The sequence below is a fragment of the Manihot esculenta genome, chromosome 17 (assembly GCF_001659605.2).
Source record: "Manihot esculenta cultivar AM560-2 chromosome 17, M.esculenta_v8, whole genome shotgun sequence".
Taxonomy (NCBI): domain Eukaryota; kingdom Viridiplantae; phylum Streptophyta; class Magnoliopsida; order Malpighiales; family Euphorbiaceae; genus Manihot; species Manihot esculenta.
In genome coordinates this window covers 5,433,750-5,460,824 of record NC_035177.2, presented here as the reverse complement: position 1 = coordinate 5,460,824, position 27,075 = coordinate 5,433,750, and the positions used below count along the sequence as shown (strand labels likewise).

General features: G+C 35.1%; 1 protein-coding gene across 1 annotated transcript; it reads right to left on the bottom strand.

Moving 5' to 3' along the window:
* Positions 1 to 2,952: 2,952 nt before the first annotated feature.
* Positions 2,953 to 15,373, bottom strand: LOC110605279 (acetylornithine deacetylase). The gene is made up of 10 exons (XM_021743720.2): positions 14,989 to 15,373; positions 14,319 to 14,563; positions 14,031 to 14,139; positions 8,664 to 8,802; positions 8,528 to 8,585; positions 8,435 to 8,452; positions 8,160 to 8,282; positions 7,817 to 7,970; positions 7,667 to 7,700; positions 2,953 to 3,308 (listed from the first exon to the last, which is right to left on the bottom strand). Exons 1-10 carry the CDS (start codon positions 15,310 to 15,312, stop codon positions 3,205 to 3,207), a joined length of 1,308 nt encoding a protein of 435 aa, XP_021599412.1. The 5' UTR covers positions 15,313 to 15,373; the 3' UTR covers positions 2,953 to 3,204.
* Between the last annotated feature and the right edge of the window lie 11,702 nt (positions 15,374 to 27,075).

Below are 27,075 nucleotides of genomic sequence, written 5' to 3'. Positions count from 1 at the left end.
TGTGCATACCGGGTGTGGTTCATATTATAGAAACATTTATGTATATTTTTTAAGATCATGTTGGAATTATATTAGATGTAACATAATGTATAGTAGGCTTATTACAAGCTCCGAGACCTTAAGAAATTGTACAAATAGTTAATTTATTTAGTAGAGATAAGGTTAAAAAAACTGAAAAAAGAAAATAACACTCCTTAATCTACTCAAAACAGTAGATAATTTTGGATAAAATAATTTCTAAAAAATTAACAAAAGAGAAAGTACAGAGTTCCTTAAAGTTTAGTCTTTTCTAAGCCTCCACTTGCATGCATGCTTCTACTTAAATTAGTTATTGAATACTCTTTTGGTATTCTATACTACATCCATTTGCCAAATGACATTCTCTAATTATAATATAAACTTTGTTCTTTCACAATCTTTGAAACGAAACAAGAAAATTGTCTCACATCCTTACCCAACCTTAAATATTCCCTTCACATAGTAAGCATAGATAGTTTCTTCTTTTGATTTTTGCATGATGAGAGTAGTATTAGTCAAAATATACTTTTCCACTGCGCTCTGTGCTTTGTCTAAATAATGGAATCCTATGATTAAAGAAACTACTTTAGATATTCAAGAATGTGATCTTTGTATTATTCAACGTTATATTGAATCCCAAATCATCGCCAATCAAGAATGTCGGTACTCGCATTTTGGATTTTATAATGATGTTATCGAATATAAAATAATTATAGAGAAAACTATTATTTAGTACTTATCGTATGAAGAAACTCATTAGTTAATCATTTGATTTTAAAAAATACATTAAAATATTCCTGACATTTTAAAAAATCTACTAGTTAGTTTTTCTGTTAGTTTTAACTATTAAGTATTATAAAAAAGTTTAAAATGTTCCTTATACAAAGAAACTAATTAGTAAAATTTTTAAAAATTTGAGAGATTAACTAATAAATTTTTTAAAATTATAGAAAATAAATAGTAAAATACTTAACAGCAAAATTAATAGATAGACTAATTAATAGACTTTTTAAAATGTTAGAGGCGTTTTAATGTATTTTTTAAAATAGAGAGATTAACTAATGAATTTTTCTATAATATAAAGATTAAATAGTAATTTTTTTATAATTATAAAAAAAAAATAGCCTTCCATTGCCTTTTCATGGACTGCACTTTACATTCTAAAGGGCTATGAATCAGCACCGAGTCAATGGAGTCTTGTGCTAAAGATGTTTCCTAATGCTTGGAATATTTGTATTCAAATTGACATTGTCACCTCTTCAGAAAATTCTTCCAAATCCTCAACGTACATGCAGATGTTTTGCATGTGTCAAGATTTGGCGTTCTTTTGGAATATCTTTTAAATTACTGAAAGGCGAAAAAATCAATTAAATTCAATTTTTTGTTTATAGTGAAAGAATTCAACTCTTTTTTTAATTTAAAAAAATTATTTTAAAAGAAATAAAAATTATGCAAGACAATATAAAGATTTATTTAAATTCTTTATATTTTTCTCTTGAATTTCTACAGCAATTACTTCTAAGGAAGCTTGGCAAACTTCCAAAAGAAAATTGCCATGCTTATCAAAGGTAATCACTAAACTTGAATCTCTTTGTAGAAATTTTAAAATGCTTCAAATAGATAATTCTAAATATTTTCAAGACTATTTATCAAGAGCTTTTGCAATTATTTCTCCAATGATCATATATGATAAGAAAATTACTGATGAGACTGCGATTTTAAAATCATTGAGGAGATTAACTCTTAAATTTAATCATGTGATTGCTGTAATAAAGGAGAACAAAGATTTGTCTATTTATTCCTTTGATGATTTAATGGGTTCTTTGCAAGTCCACGAGGACATGTTGAATAAATCACCAACAAAAACTGAAGACAAGGCATTTCAAGTCAAAGGAGATTCCTTTCGCACGAAATCAAATGATAAAAAGTTTTAAATCGAGGCAATTCTCATGGTGGCTCTTGTTGCTGAGGTTGTGGCATAAATGGAGGATGAGAAGGATGATCTTGTAGTTCAAAAATAATTTAATTAGGTGATATTATGGAAAATTGGATCATATAGCAGCCGATTACTGGACCAAGCAAAGAAATGAAGAGAAGCATTCTAATATTATAGAAAAAGAAGAGAGCATGTCATTTATGGCTCAATCTTTTGATAAAAATGCTGCTGGTTATTCAAATCACATCAATGATTTAGGTGGAAGGACATCATTTGTCTGTTTCCCTTCTATTTGAATTCTATTGTCACCATATTGTCGAACAGTCTTATACCTGATATGTAATTAGAACAACCACTATCCAAAAACAAAATTTAGGAATTAGACTCCTCAATTATTTTAAAATCAGTCTCATTAATAATTTTCTCACTGTATGCTCTTATTTAATAAACAATTGCGAAAATCTTTAATCATTAGATTTGAACATATTCAAAAATACTCATTTGCAAAAGCCCTCGTTTGAAATATTTTTACACATTACATTAAACAATAAAATTTTATTTGAAGTGCATTTAAATATTTCCTAATTTGTAAGAGAAAAAAAATTGAGATAAAATGCTCTTTATAAAAGTTTAACTACTTAACTATGAAACTTCAGAGCATGTATAATTCACATCCACACGTAGGAGTTAAATAATTCTTGAACAGAATTAGTAGCAAAAAATAATTATATAATCAACCTCAACCAGTATGAAATCTACAAAGTGTTCAGGTTTAGCTTACAAGTCTGTTAAACATCCATATATCAGAAAGTCATGAGAAAACTGATATTCAACTTGATTTGTAAGTAGAAAAAAAACTACTTTTGAACAAAAGTGATCAGCAATGTTCCTGTTGTACCTAAGTACCTTAACACTTGCTGCTAATCGAACAAGTGTTAATTGAATACAACAACATTGTTTCAAATCAATGAGTATAAAAGAGCAGAATTGAAACCAAATTATAATAATAAGTTTCATTTTTATAATTCTCAATTAATTGTTGTGTCGTCTCAAATCCAAATATTTTATTTTTGTTGTAAGAAAACCTGTATCTGTAAATGGCAGATCTTGGCCAGGAAGCTGACAAATGAGCAAAATCCTTGCCAAATTCAGAACATTATATTTCTTTTACATTTTTCGTCTATAAATAACTCATATATGAGCAGTGATCAGGTGTTATTATCATCTAGGAATCCATTTTTTTATTCAGATCAATCTTCTAACTGGGAGATGATGCTCACAAAAACTTTGTAGCCTTGGCACATATCTGAAAGTAGGCAATACTCATTCTTGGCATGATATGTGGCCATTAAACCTGTACAAATACACAAAAGAGGGAAAATAAGAAACACAATTCATAATGAAATATTATCTGAAGAGACCATTGACAGATCATAATACCTGTACCAGTGAAACAACTCTATAGAGGAAAAGTGATTGAGAAAATTGCAAGTTTTAACGGTAGGCATTAATTCAACCCGCAAAAAACTCAAACCAAATGTTTCCCCAATCCAGTTTACAGATGATAGTTAAGCAGTTGGAATGGGAACTGATAGGTAATTAACATCCAAGGAGGATGATGAGACGGCAAAGTGGGATCTGAATCGATATCCAACCATAACTTGTCCTACCCTTTTGATCCCTTCATCCAATGAAGCATTATAGTTTCTGGACAAGCAACTAAATGAAACAAATAGACATCACGGTGTGTCTTAAATACACACCACTCCATGTACATTCTCTCATGTCCACCGCTCCATGCAGATTGCCAACCCCATGGAGCATGGACTTGTTCAAAATTCCTTTTTTATATTTTAAAGGATTCAACTATCTTCACAGGCTATATTGCTTAGGCTTCAGCTTTTTTGGGTTGAAACAATAAGACACCACTCCCAGCATCAATACGTAGGAATGTCTGTGTGTTCTCTATAACATGTCTGCATTTCAGAACTGCAGGAACTAGAAGGAACTTGGGAGAATATCAAGCATGGGAAGCAGAAATTTTTGCTTTTGACACTGGCACTTAAAAGATGAAAATAATGCGCCATAAAGCATTAAGAAAGTGGCCCTTACAAATTTGAGATTAAGATAAGAAACCTCCTTCATTCAGCCACTTCCAGCTCAATCAAACATAACCTTACAGCTATGTTGGTAAATAACAGTATAAAAGAAATTCATTTAGAAGTTTTGCAAGTACTCAGGCTGCTGCTACAGAAGATATTTAAGGTGTCTTCCAGTAAAACTATTGAAGTTCATACTCTTTGCTTTCCCTCTTTATCCCTGTTAAATGTCTCATATTTACGTAGTCCAATAGCATTTTATGTAGGCCCAAATAAATAGTAGGATTTTGCTCGACAAGCGAACTGCAATTAATGGCAGTAGGAAGAAAAGTTGGATTCCCAAATTTGACAACGTTTGCAGCCAAACATTACTTGCTTGGATAGCACACGTAAAAGCAAAGATTTTCACTACACAAGAACAAGTCGCCTATAAATATATGCAGTCAAGAACACTCAGATGCATGACAAGTGGTGGGAGTAAACCACATGTGAAAGCAGACTTGTGAGGGGTTACTGAGTGAGAATCGAGTGTAGCAGACCTAGGGGCTAGAGACAAATTTTAGCGATCCCGTAATCTCCTATTTTCTTAGTGAAAACTGCTTAATCTGAAATACAATAAATTTATGTGCTATCTCCATTTAATCATTCTTATTTAACCAATATATGAAGTTCTAGGGGTGTTGCATTTTTTTAAAGGTGGCAATGTCTCTGAAATGACCACCTGATCCTAACCTGCCCAGTAAAAGAGGGAAACACTGTTGACTCTCTGAATCTAAAGTTGAAAACAAACAAAAAAATATTTGGATACCATCGAGTTATGAAAACCTAATGGCTCAACAAAGAAGTACTTCTGCAAAAGGTTGTTTGCCAACTAAATAGATCAAAGAAAATTCCAAACTATCGCATTTTTTTTCATGTAATATATTAGACATGGGACAAAGAAATATTAATTTTTTATTATATGTAGAAATGCAGAAGTCCACATAATGCATGTTATTTTCATGGACAAATGAGGATTTTGCTTATCTTTGCTAGATCCAACGTTACTCGCTTCATCTCACAAAAAATAGGGTTGCTTCCATTTGTACATATTTTATGAAAATGCAATTAATATAATTATAAGTAATAAATTTTATTTACTATTTTCTAATATACCCTCACTCATGTTACTCTATTAAAAATTAAATAACTCATATTACTAAATTATTCTAGAAACTGATGAATATTACTTTTCAATGCATATTAAATAGGGGCATGCCAATAAGTTGATAAATAAATAAAGTTTTTACTCCTTCCATTCATAATTTGTCTAATTTACTTTTTCATATAGATAAAGAAATGATAATTATTTTAGTCAGAGAGCAAATTTTTTCATTAACTTTGCAATTATATCCATCCTTAATCTAAAATGAGGTCATTAAAATTTTATTGAAACAATAAAGTGGAAAATATACAGTGCAATTGATAAATTTGACAATTGATACTCTAAATTTATGTCATTAGTAAGTGTGACTCAAATTTATGATTTTCCAAAACGGAAAAGAAAAAAAAGGGCCTAAAGTGCCAAAATTAACTTCAAAATTTCAATGCGAAGTGTGCCAAAATATATCTACCTACCAAATATGATTTTAAACTTTTAACCTTCATCTTCATATATATGGCCATTAATGAGTTCTAATCACTATTTTTTTTAAATAAAAAAAAAAAAGAGAAAAGATAACCATCAATCAACTCCATTGATTTAAGTATGTGAAATGGAGATATATGTGAAGCTGTATTAAATACTAACAGATGGTTTGAAGTCTAAATCGAAAAAAAAAAAAAAAATTAATGAGGGATTGTGTTGAAAATAAGATAAAATAAAATAGAATTATAATAGTTAATTTATATGTTAATCATAATCTAAAAAAAAGGAAGTGGATAATATTTTGAGACAGTCAGACAGATGAAAATGGAAAGGCAAAAAAATAATAATGGGATGGAGGAAATATTTCAAAAAGCAAGTAGCCAATAATTTAGGACAAATGAAAGGAAAAGTAAGCCTATCTTTATGGGAGGCCAGGGAGCACACATCCGAAGTAGGAGTCCAGGTAAAGGTTTAGGATTTTACCTTAAAAACTAAACCTTAATTTCACGCTAGTTGAGGCTTCTACATGGATCCTTTTTGCCATTTACCTCTATTTGAGTGGTTCCACATCAATATTTAAGGTTTAGGATTACTTTGGGACTAAATACCATGCTTCTAAAGCATCACTATCTCATTTTCAGTCAATAAAATCCTGCAAGTGTATTCATTTCTTTATTAGTTACGTGATTCTTAACTCTTGAAAGTGGGATACTTGACAAAAGTGAGTCCTAGCTCCTGGTTTCTATTTTATCCACTAGTCTACTAACACTGCCAAAGCCTGCAAATAATCATTGAATAAATGTAAATTATGCATGATTATAAATCTTGACATTCTTATGATCTTCTCCATTGAAAGAAAACAATTTTTTCAATGCACTTCAAATGCAGGAAAACAATCTCATTTCATTTTCAGTTTACAATCAAATAGCAGTTGGCCATTAATTTCTCAAATAAAAAAATCAAATGAAAATATTTTCTGTGAGATGAACAAACCTCAAATACTGACAGCGGCATTTTAAACAGCTTCGTCTTAAAGTTAGCTGCTTTTTATTTCCCTATAACTTCCAGACTTAAGGATTAATTAATTAATCAAAACCAGTGCACTTAAGGATTAATTAATTAATCAAAACCAGTGCATGAGAACCATAGATTTTTGGTAACTTAAGATTTACTAGCTTCCATGAGCTTGCATATTAGAATTAGATACGGCATTTTATTTCTGTATATGCATATTATGCAACAATCCTTACCACAGCTGATTTTCAGCTCAGTGCAGAAGAGAGTTAAGGGACATTATTAACGCCTGTAATCATATTTGCAGTTAAATCCCACAAGACCTTACAACAGCACATCTTTAAACTTTTTGACCAAACCCCTTTATCTAGCAGTTGGACTAGGGCCTTTTATACACAGGCTCATATCCCCATGTGATGAAGCCCTACTTGTGTTGCCTAAGCCACAAACAATTGAATACAAATATTTTAGCATAGATTTGCCAAGTCAAGCCAATGGATAAAATTTGATAAAATTCTTCCTCCATGTGTGGTTTTTTAGACACTGATTGGGTTGAGCTACCACCAAGCAAATGAACATACACAAATGGCCTTTATAAGGTCAATTATCTTTTTTTTTTTGGCTTCTTCTAGACTAAAAATACAAAATCTCTACACATTTGTGCATATAATATTGAGCGTGATTCTCCCACCTCCTTTGGATACCAAGCGTAGAATTTGCATCAGCTACTTAACCCTACTTTGGAGCTAAGGACTCTGGGTAATAAGACTCCCCTAGGCCCAAAATCAAGTTAAAGTTTTCCTTACAAGCCAAACGAATTTTTCTCACCTTTTGTTTCCTTTACAACATTGTTTGTAGGGATAAAATGTTTGATAAAACAATTGTATATTGGGTAGTTTGGCATGAAATTCTACAACAATATTTAAAATGAAAAAAACATTTGAAAGAAAAAAAGAAGCAATTATGTCATACCGTAGCCTGTAGTTTGAACATCAAAACCTTCATCCTACAAAACCCAAGGAAAACATTAACCAAAGGATTAGAACATGCAAGTGCACTTACACATGTACAGACATAGAAGAAGAAATCATAAGAGTTAGTAAGGAAGGAGTTATTTCTCACTTGCAACTCTCGAATCAGTGGCAAACTTCCAGTGATTGAATATGGTTTTACATGCCCAACTATCTTTTCAGTAGCCTTACACAATACATGAAAGCCACGAGAATCAAGATCACATGCAACTCCAGACATCGCCTCATCAAAAGTCAAAGTAAGGCTATAGAAAAAGAAAAAAAAACATATAGTCACATCAGGAAAAAGATTGAAATTTAGATCAGCAACTAAAAATAAGTCAAATGGTTACATACGTAGGAGGTCCTTAAATTCAAGGGGTAAAGTTGTACCAATGGATCATGAAAAAAGGGTTGTTCTAACTTCTAAGGTCAGAGCAACAAAGAAAGCATACCTTCCCCTTAAGTTTTCATCAGGTAGGACATATTTTGAAACTGGACCCCTTGTATCTAGCTTCTCTATGTTCTCATTTATGTCATCCACATATTCTTGTAGCTTTTTTTTAACATCTGTGACACTGCAATATATCAAAATATTGGAAATGAGAAGCCAAAACCTAGCCACATTGCTTGGAAACAAATGGAAGAAATAATAAATCCAGATAATAATTTCAAGGCGTCTTTCCAATAGCTGATGAGATTATGTGATTCGGATAAAGCAGGTGCTTACTTGTAGAAGGGAGTTAACCTGCACCGGGAGAAAACAATGGTGAGACTCCTGTTAATATAGTCCCATATACACACATTTTGACAAGATTAAAACCTGACATCTCCTGAAATCGTACATTCAGCAGGAATTTGATTGATCCCACCTCCAGGATCTGCATCAAGGAAGATGGACTTCCAAAATAAACCATTTTCTTTCACAATAACATATTAATCACTGAAATGAAACATACAATTCCACTGAGTTGGTTTCATTGTTGACGCCGTTGCAAATCCATAGTTTTGTTCTTTTGGATGAGGGGGAAAGTCCTTATAAAATCGTGATTGTATCTCTTTAAGTGCCTCCATGGCTAGCTCCAAAGAATTTATAGCCTGCAAATAATCCATATTAACTCTTAAACAACTATAAAATTGGCCATTTAATATAATATAGAATTCATCAGCAAAGGTATGACAGAAAATGTACTCAGGGAGCCAATCACTATACTAATTAATTTACATTTGGAGGTCTTCATATTCAATTGCTAAAGTTAATCACCGAGTCCTACAAGTCCACCAAAGCACAATAGGAGAAAGAGAGAGTACTCTGAATACCATTATATGGGAAACAAATAAATATGATGGATAGTAAAACAAAAAGAAGGCAAAAGGCCTATTTTGACCCTAATAGTCTCACAAGTCTTGAACCTTTTCAGCATCCAAACAAAGCATTAACTATTAAACTAGATAAAATAGTTTTTAAATTTTAAAAGTCGATCAAATAAACCCCTGAGGATAAATAAGCCCTTCAAAATTTAAAATGCAACAAATAAATCCTTCAATTTATAGAAATATATCGAAAGGGACTGCATACAATTTGATTCCTGTTAAAGATACAACCAAGATTGTGCATGAAAATCTTCTAATGCAAAGGGGTCCTCATCAACCATCTTATGTATCTGATCTGCAATATTATGATGAATAATTGCAGTATCGCAGAGCATATTGATAAGTTACTATTTGCCAAGGGGTTCAAAAAACCTATCTATGAGTGCATTGTCTTCATCACAGTCACTGTCAACAACTTAATAATGGTCATATGAGAACTGATTCTAATTGTTTTGTAAGAAAACAATCTTCTTCTTTGTTATTGTCACCAGAATCATCTTCTTCTTTGTTATTGTCACCAGAATCATCTTCTTCTACCTCTTACTCTTCTTCAAATTCCTCATATTCTTCCTCTTTTTCAACAATATCTTACAATATCTTCTTTAGATTTTTGTTTCATTGTTGTTTCTGCTTTATAAAGTTAGATGAGTTCTATGGTTTTGGAATTATGCTTTGTTTTTGCTTTTAGCCATCATCAATAATGGTGTGGAGATGAGTAAATGACATAAGAAAAGATAGTCACATGGAGAGAAAGTTAAACACAGAAAGATATGAACTGGAAGTAATGGCTTATTTGATCTACTTTTAAAATTTGAAGGGCTTATTTGATCTACTTTTAAAATTTGAAGGGCCTACTGATCTCCCAAGGGCTTAATTGATCTACTTTAAAATTTAAAGGACTAATTTAATTCATTTTAATAGCCAAAAAGCTTGTTTGGGCCCCCAGAAAAGTTTAAGGGCTTGTTTGATTATTAAGGACTTATTTGATTATTGATCCACAATTTAAAAGCCACAATAGACTTTTGCTCATTGTGTCAGAACCTTATGATTCTCGATTCAAATCGTAAAACAAATGGATTCAAATCTATAGGAAAAATCTCAAATGTACCTAAATCTTACAATTCTTGATTTGAAACTTACAGTACTCAATTTGATTCTATATCCTAGCAATTCAAATATATAGCGTAAATTGCAAATGCATATGAATTCTTATTAAATTGAAAGAATCAAATAGTAAATCAAGTGAATTAATATGAATCGACCAAGTCTTCACCTGATTCAATCAATTATTTATAAAGAGTTTATCAGACCTTATATTTTTAAAATTTAAGATCTCAGTGAGTTTTGCCATTAAAAAGTATACATAAAACATTTCCTCAACTATTTTTTAACTATTTCTTCCACCATCCATTCTTTCCCTCTCCCTCTTCTTTCTTTTCCTTTTTCCTTTTTAGTTAATTTAATTAACTATAGTTGTCAAGTTATGACAATTTATATTAACTTACTTTTTTTTACTATTTAATTATTTGATCAAATTTAAATGAGAGTTTCAACATATGTATAATAATAACTATTGGCTATAATTCTAAAGCTCATAATTATAAAATAAAATTATATAACATAGAGAACACATCTATCCTATATAAAGAATATTTCTAATTATATAAATGATAATTATATATTTATCAAAACACATTATTATAAGATATTTTTTACTTACTTTTAGAACATATATTATTTTTAATTAATTTTAGAATTTTTATTGAATCTTACAACTTGATTCGATTTGATTCTCGATTCATAAAATGAAGATCTCGATTCTTGATTTGACAACCATGCTTTTGCCTTAAAAAAATTGCATGATCAGAAGGGAAAAGAGACAAAGGGAAGGGAATGAAGGGAGTTTTCATATTACCATGTTGGTGAATAAGTACTTGTCATCTTTTCTAACTCTCATATAACTTCTAGAAATTTATGAAAAATATGAGAAAAGTTTTTACTCTCCCCTTTTTTTCCTTCCCTTCCCTTCCCTTCCCTTCCCTTTAAAAGCTTTGCCCTTCCCTTCTTCACCATTTAGCCATGCATAATGTAAAGGTACAGGTTTCTTTTTTCTTTGTAAAATTAATAATCCAAATGTTTTAGAGCTCAGATTCATTAACTGTGCATATATTTTAAAATGAATATATTTAGAACCTAAAGTAAACATTTATTATATGATCAATTTCAAATATATACTTACAATCCTATACTATTTCATATTAGCCCGTCAAACAACTGAACTAAAATTGTAACTTATTGAACCCAAAAATTGCAACAATTAAATACAAATTAATCATATCATTGATTATTTATAAAAAGAAGTCAGAAATAGTTCAACTTATTGCTAATTGTACTCAAATTTTTATTGATTAGATTCTAAATTTTCATACAATGATAAACTTATACTCGTCTCACTTTGTCAATTTATAAAAATTCATTGCACAGTTAACAAAACTTACAGTAAAGTGAGCAATATGTGTGATCAATTTTTACTTTTCTTGATAAATTATCAATAATATGATTTAATTGTATTTAATTATTATGACTTTTATAAGTTCAAGTGTTGAATAAGTTGCAATTTCATTTCAGTTGTTCAATAGGTTAATCTCAATTAGTATAGAGGTGTAATTATATATTCAGCCTTTATTATATGGTTGAATGACTTAAAAAGCCATAACTCTTCACAAATTAGTTGTACCTAAACTTTTTATTTTATCCACTTTATCCTCCACTAGTTTTAATTTTAGCAATGCAATTCAATGATATATATATATATATATAGAAAAAGTTATTTATGGAGTTTTCATTAGCTTTATTTGTGGAAAAACAATCTCTGCATTATCTCAATATATTGACCGATTAGATCAAAAGTCCAAATATTTATATTGATTTACATTTATATCCAAAACTTTAAAACTTGAATAACAAAGCCAAACCATTTCAGTTTGTAGCCAAAGAACTACAATGAATTTGGAAAAGCTAATTTTGCAAGTTACAATATAGTCCCTGAATTTTTATTTTAATTAAAAAATAGTCGCTCAATTTAAACTCTAAATATTTAAAAAATAAATATACTTCATATTTATTATATATAATAAATATATTTTATATAATAAATATTTATCATAAATGAACTCCAAATAAAATGAATGTAGTACATTAAATATGTGTTTATATTTATTATATATAAAAATATTCTAGTAAATATTTATAGCAAATATTATTACAAATTATGTGCATAATATATGCTTTTCAAGTTTCTTTTTATACCTATATAGTAGAAAAAGGTGGCTTCTTTTTATACTACATTACAATCTAGCTTTACTTTTTCCAAATGCATTTTAATTCTTGAGCTATAAATGTGACTATATTGAAAGGTTTGGCTTTATTAGCCAAAATTTAAAGTTTTGGCTACAAACATAAATCACCACAAAGATGTAGACATTTTTGCGCATTAGGCCTAATATATTTGTAAACTTAGACAGATTGGCTAAAATTGATATCCAGTTTCTGGCTTATCAAAACTCCCAATTTGTTTTTATTCATATGTAGTCAACTTCCAAGTATACAAAGGAAAAAAATATTTAAGAATAAATGAAACTTGCATTAAGAAAAATAAAGATTTCATACTAATGCAAGTTCTTTCACACTGGTAATTATCTTAATTACCTAAAATCAACTTGTAATCATTTCAAGTGAATTATTATTATTATTATTATTATTATTATTATTATTATTATATTTCCAGCTTCTAATCATGAGAGTAAAGCACTCACACAAATAATAAGCAGCCCACAAGAAACGAGATTAAAGACTCAAGAAGGTTAGAATTATGGTCGAGGTTTGGTAAGAAGGTTAGAATTATGGTCGAGGTTTGGTAAGAAGGTTAGAATTATGGTCGAGATTTGGTAGAGGGTTTATTAAGATAGCATACAATGTCTCCTCTAGTCCTTACTCTTGCTATGTCTATTCAAATAAATTAGTTGCTGGTCCTATTTTAAAATGTCTCAAGGATCTTTGACAATTTCCAACTCTGATGGAAATACTGACTGGAATTTAGGAGTCTGAATGTGTTATTTCAAGTCCTTATCAGTTTAGGATTAATGAATTTCTTAGAAGTCTAGATCCTTAAAAAGGTTAAGGCTAATTTTGAACCATAAGAGTGTTAAAAAAATGCACCAATCTACTCAAACTCGGGACACTAAAATTTAAATTTAACTAAATTTTAAGCATGTTGATGTCAAACTTTCGTAGTATGTCAAGCTACATTCAAGTATTACAATACTTGAGTGTTTCACGAGCTAATTGAGAGCGTGTGTGTGTGTGTGTGTGTGTGTGTGTGTACATATACACACACGTTAATGAACTCAAGGTCAAACTGGAGCTTAACAAAAGATGATTTGAGCTTTAATTTGGGATTAGTTAATAAGTTATTAAACTTTAATGGTGATCTAGACAAGCCAAATCTGGCTCAATTTATGGAAACCCATTATGCCTGGTTTAATTTCATAATCCATGCCCTACTTTGTATGTGGTATCCAATTCACTAAAAGAAATTAAAAAATAGAAGGAAAAAAAAAACAACACTTGGTATGCATGTAGTCATGTTTAAAAGCCTACTAACAAGTCCATCCATGAATTAGCAAAAAATGCCTCCAACAGATATATAAATTCTTTGTTTAAATTCTTCTCGTTATCTGGAAACTTAGAACTGAAAATGAGGCCCACCTAAATATGTTTCAGTTTTGCATAAATTATTTAAATGAAAAGCAGAACCAGTAACCCAGACTTTTAAGATTTTCAAGTTTCATATTTTTGCAGTTGAAATATGGTAATTATTTATGCCAGTGGATATGCTTACAAAATCACAAATACAAACAAGAATTCCTGGAAAATAAATATTGTAATGATACCTTGTGTGCTAAACCACTGTGAAAGAGTTTCCCTGTGACATGAAGTTTCCAAGGTATCATGCCACCAGTACCAATACAAGGTTGTTTATCTGCTGTGTCAATCCAAAAACTATGAACACAGAAACACATTGATTAAAATATATTTCATATCTTGGAGGGTACGATGAAGGAAAGGGGGGTGAAGGATGGAGGGAAGAGTCTAAATTATTTAAACTCCATGATTCTAAAGGATACTTCACTTATGATAATCCTCATTTTGATCTATAACAAGGAATATGAATTGCTTACAGAGGACCTCCTTTTAGCTTATTAAGCAGCCCATCTTTCACAAGTGCATCTACACCAACTCCAGCTATGCTAGAATTCTCTTCACTAGCTATGAAGACTGCAACAACTGTTGATTTCAGTTTTGGCTTCGTCTCTGCCAACCTCTTCATGAGTTCAGTTACAAGGGCAACATGTCCCAAACAATCGGTGGTACCACGGCCACAAAGTTTATCTCCATTGATACCTAACGTGAATGGATCAAACTCCTGCATATGTTGCCATACTATCATCCTTATGTCTCATCTACAAATAATTCTAATTTACAAATAATAATAATAATAATAATAATAATTGAGAATATAAACTCTAAATTAGTGATATAATATATTCAACCACGATAGCAATTACCAAAATCAATCAGCAAAACCCAAAAAACCATACCATGCATATTGCCAGAAATATAAATCTTAGATAATCAATCAGCTCAAACCCACTTCAAAACTTGTTGCCAAGAAATTTCTAATGCTAACCCAATTTCCAATGAAATCTAAACAATAATCTCAAAACCAACAAGCCAAATTAAACTCGGCTATAAACAATCCAAAAGCCAACAAACTAAGTAAAATTTGATTATAGATAACTGAACACGAACAAGACTTAGACTAATAAAGCAAAGAGGAAAGTAGCAAACCCAGTCATTTGGATCAGCGGTGACAACATCCATATGCATTCCAACAAAAGACAAGATCTTCCCAGGTTCGGTTCCTGGGTACTCCACGATAAGATTGCCTCGGCCAGGGAAATAACTGACATGATTCACAATCAAGGGACCTCCTCCTGTGGTGGTGCTGAGAGGCAGGAGAGAATCCAACACATGCTTCACCACTCTGTCTTCCTCCGGGATCAGATCCGGTGGGTTGTTCTGCACATATTTGGACTCTCCTATGATCTTTCCCAGAAGAGAAACAAAGGACTCCTTGTTTAGTTCTCCCAGGGTTTCTTCAACACCAGCCATCGAGAGACTTCAAGTTTTTTTTTTTTTGGAAGAGATACTGCGAGTATAGAGCGGAAGAGTGAAGCATCTCCTATATAAATAGGAGTCGTCCATTTAAAATTTTCAAAACGTTTAATTTTTTTATTAATTTCCTTTAATTTTAATTTAATAAATTACATTTCATAAATTTCATATTACTAAATAAAAAAACCCATCATCTAAATTTTATTTGTAATTAAATAATTATATTTAAATAAGGTTAAATAATTATATTCGGTAAGATAATTTAATAAATATATATTATAAATAATTATATATTCCTTTCCATAATTTTTATCCTATTTTATTTTTTTAATTATATTCATTTTAAATATATTAACATTTATTAAATATTAAAAAATATTTTAAAAAGCTTTTAAAAAATATAATAAAATTAAATAGTGTTATAATAATTAATTTGTATATTATTATAATAAAAAAGAAAAATGACAATAATTTTAAAATAATTAAAAAAAGTAAATAAAAATTATGCTATTGAGGGACTAACTAAAATATTCAATTATTTAATTATTTAAGCAATACATCAAAATAATTAATTAGAAAATATCTTTTTTTTCTAAATAATAAAATTTTCTAAATATTTAAAATATTAAATATACCATATACTATTCTAAACTTTAAATTTTTTTTTCTAATTTTATAGGATAATTGATTTTTATAATTATAACTTTTAATAAACAAATATTATAAAAATTATTTTGACGTAATTTTCAAAAGAGTAAAAAAAAGTTTTTATGCAATTTAGTATTTTTGCTTTGACAATATATAATTATACACAAAAAAAAAAACTTCTAAATATTCTAAAAAACTAATTTTTCATTTCATTTATATAAATATATGAATTACAATTTAATATTTATTATTTGATGTAGTTAAGATTAGATTGATGACGTGGCCGGAATAATATTGTAATATGATTGACTAGAACTTGCAAGGGAGGAAATGTGAGATGGTGGTGGGTGACCACAACAGTCACTCCGACGCTTAAGTCGGTATTTTGAAAGATGGAGAGAATATAATGAATTACTTGGAGTTTGAGTGATCTTAGAAATAACGTACATTTATTTATGGGGTTTTTACCCTTTTATACTACAAGAAAATGGAGATAAATATAGTGTTTCCTAGAAATTTGGCGATGACGTGGCCGACTGTTTTAATAATAGATATCGTCAGCTAATAGATTGGTAATTTCGTGATCTCTACCGAAATAGGAATGTGCCTAATAATGGTAACTCTGTGCCAAGACTCGGTCTACTGGGGGCGAGTCTTGATAATAGTCCGAGTGCCAGAGCGTCTGGGTCTTCCTTTCTTATGGTGGGACTGCACTTCCCACCTATCCGATTATTATCATGTGACTCCTTGATTGTGATGACAGCTCACAACTTATTTTGGACGGATGTTATATAATATCAGAGGTTCCCGTACTAGTCTTCGTTTTTTCATATTTGAAGGAGACATCTTCTATCAAGGTCCGGGACACATGGCCCTTCAAGATTGGCTCCTTTTGCTTCGCCTTCTAAACCTTTTGATGGTTGTTGCCCCATTTATCGTCCTGCATTTAACGCCTGCCGTCAAAACCACTTTTATAAGGGTCCATCGTCTTCTCTAAGCATTATTTTTGCATTTTTCTGCAACTTCTTTTTTAGAGGATTTCATTCTGTGATTCCTTTTTCGTTAAAGTCCATTTACAGCAATTTTGTTGTCCCTTTGATATGGATAGGAACACATCTCCCTCTCCTAGCGGGGTTTCCAGCTCCTCCTCTGACTGCCCAATTCGAGTGCCAGCCCTCATTGTTCTGTTAAAGGAGACCTCTGAGAATGAGGGTGGCTCCCTTAGTGATATCCCATCCGTCTTCTCAAATAGCGACGTGGATTTTTGTATGACACCTATCACATTCTTCAAGATTCTTTTTGACTTTTCACTCCTTCTCTCTGTGTCCATGCTAACAACTTCATTCATGCTGGTGACACTATCATGGTCTTCGAGGAGCAGTTGAAGGCAGGTCTTTGTTTCCTTTTAGACCCCTTTTTTATGGAGGTCCTTCTATTTCACAAGCTTTCTATTGCTCAACTTCATCCTAATAGCTGGAGAATCTTAATTGCCTTTCGGTTCATGTGTTTTAACAATTGCATTGAACCTAGCGTAGCACTTTTCTCTCAGTTGTACCAACTGGATACTAGTAAGAATGAAGAGTTCTGGTACTTTAGCAGTCGAAAGTACTTAAATATTTTTTATTGGATACCTTCTTCTTTAAAATGGTGAAAAAATAAGTTTTTTGTCTTCCGCCACCATACTCCAGGGTTTTGGGTATCTTCAGACTAGCTAGCACTACTGGGTAGAGCTGAAGAAAGATGGGGTCCGCTCGAAGAGAGAGAAAAAATGAGGCTTTGGCTTCCCTTATAGCGATGGCTAAAGCCTTAAGGAATATTTATATTACTCAGGTGGTAAAGAATGTCGTCTCTGCCGGAGACCCGGACCCGCACTCCTCACCTGCCCAGCCTTTCCAAAAGTGTACCCCTACCTTAGGATCATGGTACTTCCCTTTTCATCCTTTTTATTTTCTAAACTAACTATCTTACTTACTTTTCCTTTTATTTGCAGATATGGTGGGCTCAAGCAGATTCGTCGAGGTGGTGCGTGCTACTCGAAAGGGTAAGACTGTTGCTGCTGAGATTGCCAATCCCCCCCGCTAAGCATGCTTGCCCTTCGGAGGAAGTGATTGTCCTTCCCCATCTACTTTTCCAACCTACAACCAAAGAACTGGCATCCCTTCAACCTGAGTCTTTGGTGCTGGGTGCCTCTATTCCTGCCTCAGCCCCTATGCTCCCTACTGATGCCCCTTTTTCGTCTGCTCTTGTGAGCATTGGGGTCGAGTCTTCCTGGCCTGTTAGCATTCAACATTTGGCCTTAGTGCTAAATAGGGTGCCTTCTCTCCTTGGTGATCATTTTCTAGGTCTCTTGCTAATCAAGACTACCCTACAACCTGTAGATCGCTGTCACTTGAATGAGATTAAGATGGAAGAGCTATTTATTAATGCTCTTCATTATGCACTAGAGATGCCCTTTGCGCCTACATGGCCAGAAGCATTTTAGAACCTTGAGGCGAGAATTCGTTGCAAATGAGATGCATATGGAGCTTTTGGCAGAAGAATATTCAAATTTGAAGACTTGGGTGGCCAAAGTTGAGGGTACAATGAAGGAGACCCTGAAATTGGTGGACAAGCTTCAGGCTGATCTTGACGTGATCCGTGCTTCTAACTTGGGCCTTGAGAGTCGGGCTAAATCTGCTGAGGATCAAATGGCCTTGTTGCAACGCTAGGTCTTGGAGCTGCAGGCTCAGGCGAAGGAGGCTCGGGCTACCTACACTAGTGTAGCCAAGATCAAGGCGGAACTCTAAGAGACAGTGACCCAAGTGTTAGTGTATTTTCCCTAGGCCATTATCTTGAACCTTTTTGTATGTCGTTTGGTTATTAATAAAAGAGGTTTTTATCATTATTATTTGTTTGCATGTTACATAATAATAATTATCATCCCTGGTTACTTATTATTATATTGATAATAATAAAATATAACTAGTATGATTATTGATTAATAATCATGAGATGATTATGTATATGTTGATATAATTCAATAATCATAGATACTTGTTAGAGAACAAAGTATTGGATGGACCCGCATTGAGATCACTACATGGGTTATTGTCATAAGTGAATCTCAAAGTAGTTATGTCTTAATCCCTTGACTTGAGATTGCCATAGTTTCCAACATAAGGACTATTATGATTTGACATAACCAAACATTGTCTTTAATCGGACACTCATAAAGGTTATGATTGAGCATAATAGAAATTATGTAGAGGATAATGAACAATCAAGATAGGATTTGTCCCTAGAGAGATATCTTTTGGGCCCCTCAATAAGTGAGACTGAGAAATGTATGGCGGTGCTCAAATGAATTGATAGTGTGATCAATATCATTTGAATTTATCAGTTTACTTAGAGATCGAGAAATCATAATTTTGAACATTATAAGTTTGACATTGACCATGACTTATGTTCAAACTAGATATCGTGTGACAAAGGGATTAATACATGTTCTATTTATTAGGCTTTATCGGACTATTGATCCTCATATTAGTTGGGTAGTCATAATGTCTTGCTAGAGGTCACTTATGACTTATAGGCCTTGTGGGACTGAGCCTATTGCCAATTAATGTGAGCCTATTGGGTCACACACAAAAGAACGTTATTGATGTGCTATGACATATTAATGGGCTAAAAGTCCAAAGCCCATTAATATAATTAATGATAATAAAGTGTTATTATTATTAATCATTAATATAATTAATAATAATAAAGTGTTATTATTATTAATATTAATCATTAATATAATATTAATCGTTAATATAATTAATAATAATAAGTGTTATTATTATTAATATTAATTATTTATTATTATGAGATAATAATTGTAATACCGGCTAGACCCCGGCATCGGAATTCCTACTTTCCGGCGGAATCTCCATTGGAATCCGAAATTCTCGGATGTCGGAGCCTTCTAGAAGGGTAAAATAAAGGTTTTCTAAAATATTTTTATATGTTTTTATGGTTCTAATAAAGAAAGAAAGTGAGTTTTGAAAGAAAAGACTAAGGAGGGAAATGCCAGGTTCGGCCGCCGAACATTGGGCTCTTGCGGAAGCACCTTTGGCTCCCGAAGGTGGTATGACCAGCCACCTATAAAAGGCCCCATGTCCGAAAATGGGCGAGTTTTCTCTCTCTATTTTCGGGCATAGGTGAGATTTCGCCCTTCCATGGTTGGTTTTATGTTTTCCTTCAATCCTTTCAAGTTTTTTATAAGTTTTACCTTTATTTTGAAGATTTTAAGCTAAGATCAAAGTTTTGAAACTTGGAGACCCCCGGAGCTCGATTTCTCTCAATCTCCAAGTTTGGATCACCTCTCCTCTTGATCTTTAAGAGGTAAGCGTGGATCCTCACCTTCTTTTATGTTTTACGTAAGTTTTGAGGGGTTTTAAGGGTGTTTAATGCATGTTTAGAGTAGATGTAAAATGTTAGGGTTTATGCACCCTTTATGCTTAATGTGATGTTTGTTGGGGTTTAGGCTAGTTTTATGCCCCTATATGCTTGAAAATGTGTTTATGCATGCTTTTGAGTATTGAGTTTGAGTTTGGAGGGTTTTGGGAGGCTAGATGTGGGATGGCAGAATCGGGTTCTGCCACCCAGGAGGATCCAGGTTCGGCCGCCGAACCTGCCAGGGGAGGCAGTTTTGGCCGCCTAAACTCGCCCCCGAAAGTTGGGACTTTCGGCTCTGGAGGGGAGTTTAGGCCGCCGAACCTGCCCCCAAAGGTTAGTGACTTTCGGGTCTGTGAAGACTTTCGGCCGCCGAACCCTGCCCCCGAAAGTGCTTGACTTTCGGATCTGTAGGGACCTTCGGCCACCGAACCTGTCGCCAAAAGTCCCCTGACCAGCCTTCCTTTGTCTGGTTTCTATGCATATTTTATGATATTTTAGGGGGTTTTTGGGGAGATGTTTAGAGTCATGTTAGAGTATGTTTGGTTCCTCATTTGAGTCCACCTGTGTAGGATCAGACTCGAGGAACCGAGGAGGCCAGCAGTGTTAGCTGTTTCAGAGTCAGCCAGAGGTGAGTAGAACATAACTTCTTTTATTTTCAAAGCAATCAAATGTTTAAGCATGTTCATGCATCATGATATGTAATAGGTTGTTTGCATTAGAATTCACGAATATGACGCATTGCATAATTTGCTGTTGATGTGGATGGATATTGGATGACCCACTAGCCCTCGATATGATGTGATATGATATGATATGTAAGTTCAGGTCGAGGCCCATGCTACGCTCCTGGCACGATGTAAGAGAAAGTCCAGGTCGAGGCCCATACTACGCCCCTGGCACGATTGGTTATGTTATGTTATGTTATGTTAAGAGAAAGTCTAGGACGAGACCCATTCTACGCCCCTGGCACGGTTGGATATGTAGAAGGTTATTGATAACAAGTCCATCCGTGATGTGAATTGTTTGTGATGTGATGCATTTCATGATGGCATATGTTTAATGAACTATTTTTACTGTTCTGCTCACTGTGCTTTAGTAGCTCACCCCTTTCCCCTAACCCCCAGGTTTGCAGGATCAGAGATAGCTCAGGGAGTCAGCAAGGGTAACGATCCGAAATCGGACCGCTACCGGCGCTAGGATCTAGATCGACTTAAGGTCGCCGGGACCCGTAGCAAGCCTAACATACAACCAGTCATACCTGATAAATCTCATACATGATCATACATTTACATAAAAATTTTAAACTTTTCATCTACCAAGCTTGACCTGTGCATACACCGAACTGAATACATAAAAACCCCACACTAGAGTACTCATCAAATGCTCTAGTTGGGTCAACATTACATACATCAAGCTTGGTTTACATTTCTCAACATTAAAACATTTCATAATGATCATGAACAAAAGGGATTAACCAAACATTCTAGGGTCAAGCATAATACTAATCCTTAATATAAAACTGTACAATATCTTACATTATATTACATTTCATTATCTTTCATGTCCACAACTAACTATTACATGCATAAAACTTTTACTCTTGCTGACTTCCTGGTCTATCCCGAACCTGCAAACCTGGGGGTTAAGGGAAAGGGGTGAGCTACTAGAGCCCAGTGAGCAGAATAGTAAAACAATATATTAAAATCTATGCTTTCATGAAATGCATCACATCACAAACAAATCACATCAAGGATAGACTTGTCACCAATAGCCCTCTACACATTCCAATGGTGCCAGGGGCGTAGAATGGGCCTCGCTGGTCTTTCTCTTAACATAGTATAACATAACATTCCAATGTGTCAGGGCGTAGAATGGGCCTCAATGGACTTCCGTACTGTATCATCGTCATCATATCATATCGAGGGCTAATGGGTCATCCAACATCCATCCACATCAACATCATAGTATGCAATGCAACATATTCGTGAATTCTAATGCAAACAACCTAGTATATATCATGGCATTCGTGATGCATGAACATGCTCAAAATTTATTTACTTTGAAACATAAAGATCCATTCTACTCACCTCAGGCTGACTCTGAACAGACTCTGTAGCAGCTATCTCACTGCTGGGGTCCTCAGTTCCTCGAGTCCGAACCTACACAGGTGGACTCAAATGAGGGACCAAACGTATACTAATATAACTCTAAACATCTCCCCAAAAACCCCCTAAAACATCATAAAACATTCATATAAAACATGCAAAGGAAGGCTGAACAGGGCACTTTCAGCAGCAGGTTCGGCGGCCGAAAGTCCCTCCAGAGCCGAAAGTCACCAACCTTCGGCGGCAGGTTCGGCGGCCGAAACTCTCCTCCAGAGCCGAAAGTCCAAACTTTCGGGGGCGAGTTTAGGCGGCCAAGCTGCCTCCACAGGCAGGTTCGGCGGCCAAGCTGCCTCCACAGGCAGGTTCGGCGGCCGAACATGGCTTCGGCAGCCGAACCTGAGTTCTTCCAGAATGGGAGAACTCAAGCCTCTCCTGCACATTCAGCCAACCAAACCTCTAAACTCAAACCAAACCACTCAAAATCATGCATATACACATCCTCAAGCATTTAGGGGCTTAAAACTAGCCTATACCCCAACAAACATTCACATAGCATACAATAAACATTCAATTCATCATTTCACTCACATAAACCCTAACCTTCTACAACCAGTCTAAACATGCATTAAAACTCTCTAAGACCCTTCAAAACTTACATAAAAGCATAAAAGAAGGGTAGGATCTACTCTTACCTCTTGAAAATCGAGAGGAGAGGCGATCCAAACTCGGAGATGGGAAGAAATCGAGCTCCGGGTCTCTAAGCTTCAAAAACTTGATCTTTAGCTCAAAATTTTCAAAACCAAGTTAAAACTTGTTAAAACTTGAAGAGGTTGAAGGAAAAACTCAAAATCAACCAAAGGAGGGCGAAATCTCACCTTTGCCCAAAAATAGAGCGAGAAAACTCGCCCATTTTCGGACAAGGGGCCTTTTATAGGTGGCTGGCCAGACCACCTTCGGAGGCCAAAAGAGCTCCCGCAAGTCACCAACGTTCGGCGGCCGAACCTGACTTTTCCAACCTTAGTCTTTTCTTTCAAAACTCAATTTCTTTCTTTATTCAAAGCATAAAAACAGGTAAAAACATTTTATAAAAACATGATTTTACCCTTCTAGAGGGTTTCGACATCCGAGATTCCGCCGGAAAGTAGGAATTCCGATACCGGAGTCTAGCTGGGTATTACATTCTCCCCCCCTTAAGAACATTCGTCCCCGAATGTTCAACAAACAAACTTAGCCCGGCATAACACACATAAACACAAAGATACTAACCTTAAAAGAGATGAGGGTATTGCTGGAGTATGGACTCCCGTGTCTCCCAGGTACATTCTTCTATATTATGGTGATTCTAAAGGACTTTCACCATCGGGATTTCCTTGTTCCTCAACTTTCTGATCTGCGTGTCTAGAATCCGCACTGGCTGCTCAACATAGGTGAGATCTTCTAGGATCTCCACATCAGGCTCACTAAGAACCTTACCCGGATCTGACACAAACTTTCGTAACATGGAAACATGGAAAACCGGATGGATTTTCTCCATTGAAGCTGGTAGGTCCAGCTTGTACGATACATTCCCAATCTTTTGCAAGATTTCAAAGGGTCCGATGTACCGTGGAGCTAGCTTACCTTTCTTCCCAAAACGGATCACCCCTTTTATAGGAGACACCTTGAGCAACACCAAATCTCCCTCCTGAAAATCTACATGCTTCCTGCGGACATCTGCATAGCTCTTTTGTCTGCTCGTAGCAGTTCTGATCATTTCCCTGATAATGGGCACTACTCTGCTGGTGATCTCTACTAGCTCAGGTCCTGCCAAGGCCCTTTCTCCCACTTCTTCCCAGCAGACAGGTGACTTGCACTTGCTTCCATACAGAGCTTCATATGGAGCCATGCCTATGCTAGCTTGATAGCTGTTATTGTAGGCAAACTCCACCAAGGGTAGATGCTGCCTCCAAGAACCACCAAAATCTAGCACACACATTCTGAGCATATCTTCAATTGTCTGGATGGTCCTCTCTGATTGTCCGTCAGTCTGTGGATGGAAAGCTGTGCTGAAATCCAACCTGGTACCCATATCATTCTGCAGACTCCGCCAAAACCTAAAGGTGAACTGGGGTCCCCTATCTGACACTATTGAAACGGGAGCCCCATACAGCCTGACTACTTCATCAACAAACACCTGCGCCAATTTATCCACAGAGTAGCCACTCCTGTTAGGGATGAAGTGAGCAGATTTGGTCAGTCTGTCCACAATCACTCATATGGAGTCTAATCTGTTGGACATTGCCGGTAACCCCACTACGAAATCCATAGCTATATTCTCCCATTTCCACTCTGGAATCGGCAGTGAGTTAAGCATTCTAGCCGGCTTCTGATGTTCCAGCTTCACCCTCTGACATACTTCGCAGGCGGACACGAACTGTGCCACTTCTCTCTTCATAGCTGGCCACCAATAAACTGTTTTCAGATCTTGATACATTTTGGTGGCTCCAGGGTGAACACTGTATCTAGTATTATGAGCTTTCCTCATAATGTCTCCCTTCAAACTCACGTCATCTGGTACACATAACCTGTTCCCATAGCGGAGGATCCCTTTACTGTCAAATCTGAACTCTTCATTCTTGCCTGACTGAACAGTCCTGGCAATTTTTACTAACTCTAGGTCCTCATGCTGTTTCTGAGCCACCTGCTCTAGAAACACGGGTGTCACTATCATCTGAGCTATCAAAGCACCTGCACCAGAAAACTCCAACTGCAGCCCTTCACTAATAAGCTTATAGAATTCCCTCACCACCGGTCTCCTCTCTGTGGTAATATGGGATATACTGCCAAGTGATTTCTGGCTTAGGGCATCTGCCACAACATTTGCCTTACCCAGATGATACTGAATTTTGCAATCATAGTCACTGAGCAGTTCTACCCATCTTCTCTGCCTTAGGTTCAACTCTCTCTGACTCAAGATGTACTGCAAGCTCTTATGATCTGTGAAGATCTCACATTTCACCTCATAAAGGTAATGCCTCCACATATTGAGTGCAAAGATCACAGCTGCCATCTCTAGGTCATGTGTAGGATAATTCAACTCATGCTTTTTCATTTTGCATCAACACGCAACCCAGTCCCACACGGGACGCATTACAAAACACTGTGGAGTCTTCATTACTGGTAGGCAGAGCTAACACCAGTGCTGACGTCAACCTTTTCTTCAGCTCTTCAAAGCTTTCCTCGCACTGATCAGACCATACAAACCTCTGATTCTTCTTGGTTAATCTGGTCATAGGAGTGGCAATTTTAGAGAAGTCCTGAACGAACCTCCTGTAGTAACCTACCAAACCCAAAAAGCTCTTGATCTCTGTAACTGTAGTGGGTCTGGGCCAGTTAGCTACAGCTTCTACCTTCTTGGGGTCCACTTTAATTCCGTTTTCTGATACAACATGCCCCAAGAATGAGATGCCCCAAGAATGAGATGCTCCTCAACCAGAATTCACACTTGGAGAACTTGGCATACAAGTCGTGCTCCCTCAGGGTCTGCAAAACTAACCTCAGATGATGGGCATGCTCTTCTGCATTTCTGGAGTACACTAAGATATCATCTATGAAGATAATAACGAAGTGATCCAGATACTGGCTAAACACTCTGTTCATGAGATCCATGAATGCTGCAGGGGCATTGGTTAGCCCGAATGGCATTACTAGGAACTCATAATGCCCATATCTGGTCCTGAAAGCCGTCTTCGGCACATCTTCTTCTCTGATTCTCAGCTGGTGGTACCCGGATCTCAGATCTATCTTGGAGAAATAACCTGCTCCTGCTAGCTGGTCAAATAAATCGTCAATCCTAGGTAACAGATACTTATTCTTGGTAGTAACTTTGTTCAACTGTCTGTAGTCGATACAAAGTCTTAAGGATCCATCCTTCTTCTTTACAAACAGCACTGGAGCACCCCAAGGTGAGGTACTCGGTCGGATGAAACCCTTGTCTACCAACTCTTGCAACTGCTCCTTTAGCTCCTTCAACTCTACTGGTGCCATCCTGTAGGGAGGGATAGAGATTGGTCTGGTTTCAGGCATCAATTCTATTTCAAACTCTATCTCCCTAACAGGTGGTAGTCTGGAAGCTCGTCTGGGAAGACATCTGGAAACTCTCTGACTACGGGCACTGAGGCGGGCTCCTTAACCTGACTATCAAGCTCTCTCACATGAGCTAGAAACCCCTGACAACCTCTTTTGAGCAACCTACGAGCCTGTAGGGCTGATATCAGACCTCTAGGCGTACCCCTCCTGTCTCCTTTGAAGACGACCTCTGACCCATCCTGATCTCTGAACCTGACTACCTTGTCTCTGCAGTCCAAGGTAGCACCATGAGCAGATAGCCAATCCATCCCTAGAATGACATCAAAATCTGTCAAGTCTAGACCCACAAGGTCGGCTGGAAGGCATCTACTCTCAATAAACACTAGACTATACCGGCAGACTGACTCTACCACTGATGGATCACACTTGGGTCTACTGACCCAGAGGGGACACTCTAACCCAGAGACTATCAAACCTAACCTCTCAACGGCTCTCGGAGCAACAAAAGAATGAGATGCAC

Excerpts from the sequence above, each read along its gene's own strand:
- LOC110605279 (XM_021743720.2), bottom strand. The coding sequence starts at position 15,312 with ATGGCTGGTGTTGAAGAAACCCTGGGAGAACTAAACAAGGAGTCCTTT. Across the intron at positions 8,803-14,030 it reads ACAGTGGTTTAGCACACAAG|GCTATAAATTCTTTGGAGCT; the intron begins GTATCATTACAA and ends GATTATTTGCAG. Across the intron at positions 7,701-7,816 it reads CACTGATTCGAGAGTTGCAA|GATGAAGGTTTTGATGTTCA; the intron begins GTGAGAAATAAC and ends TGGGTTTTGTAG.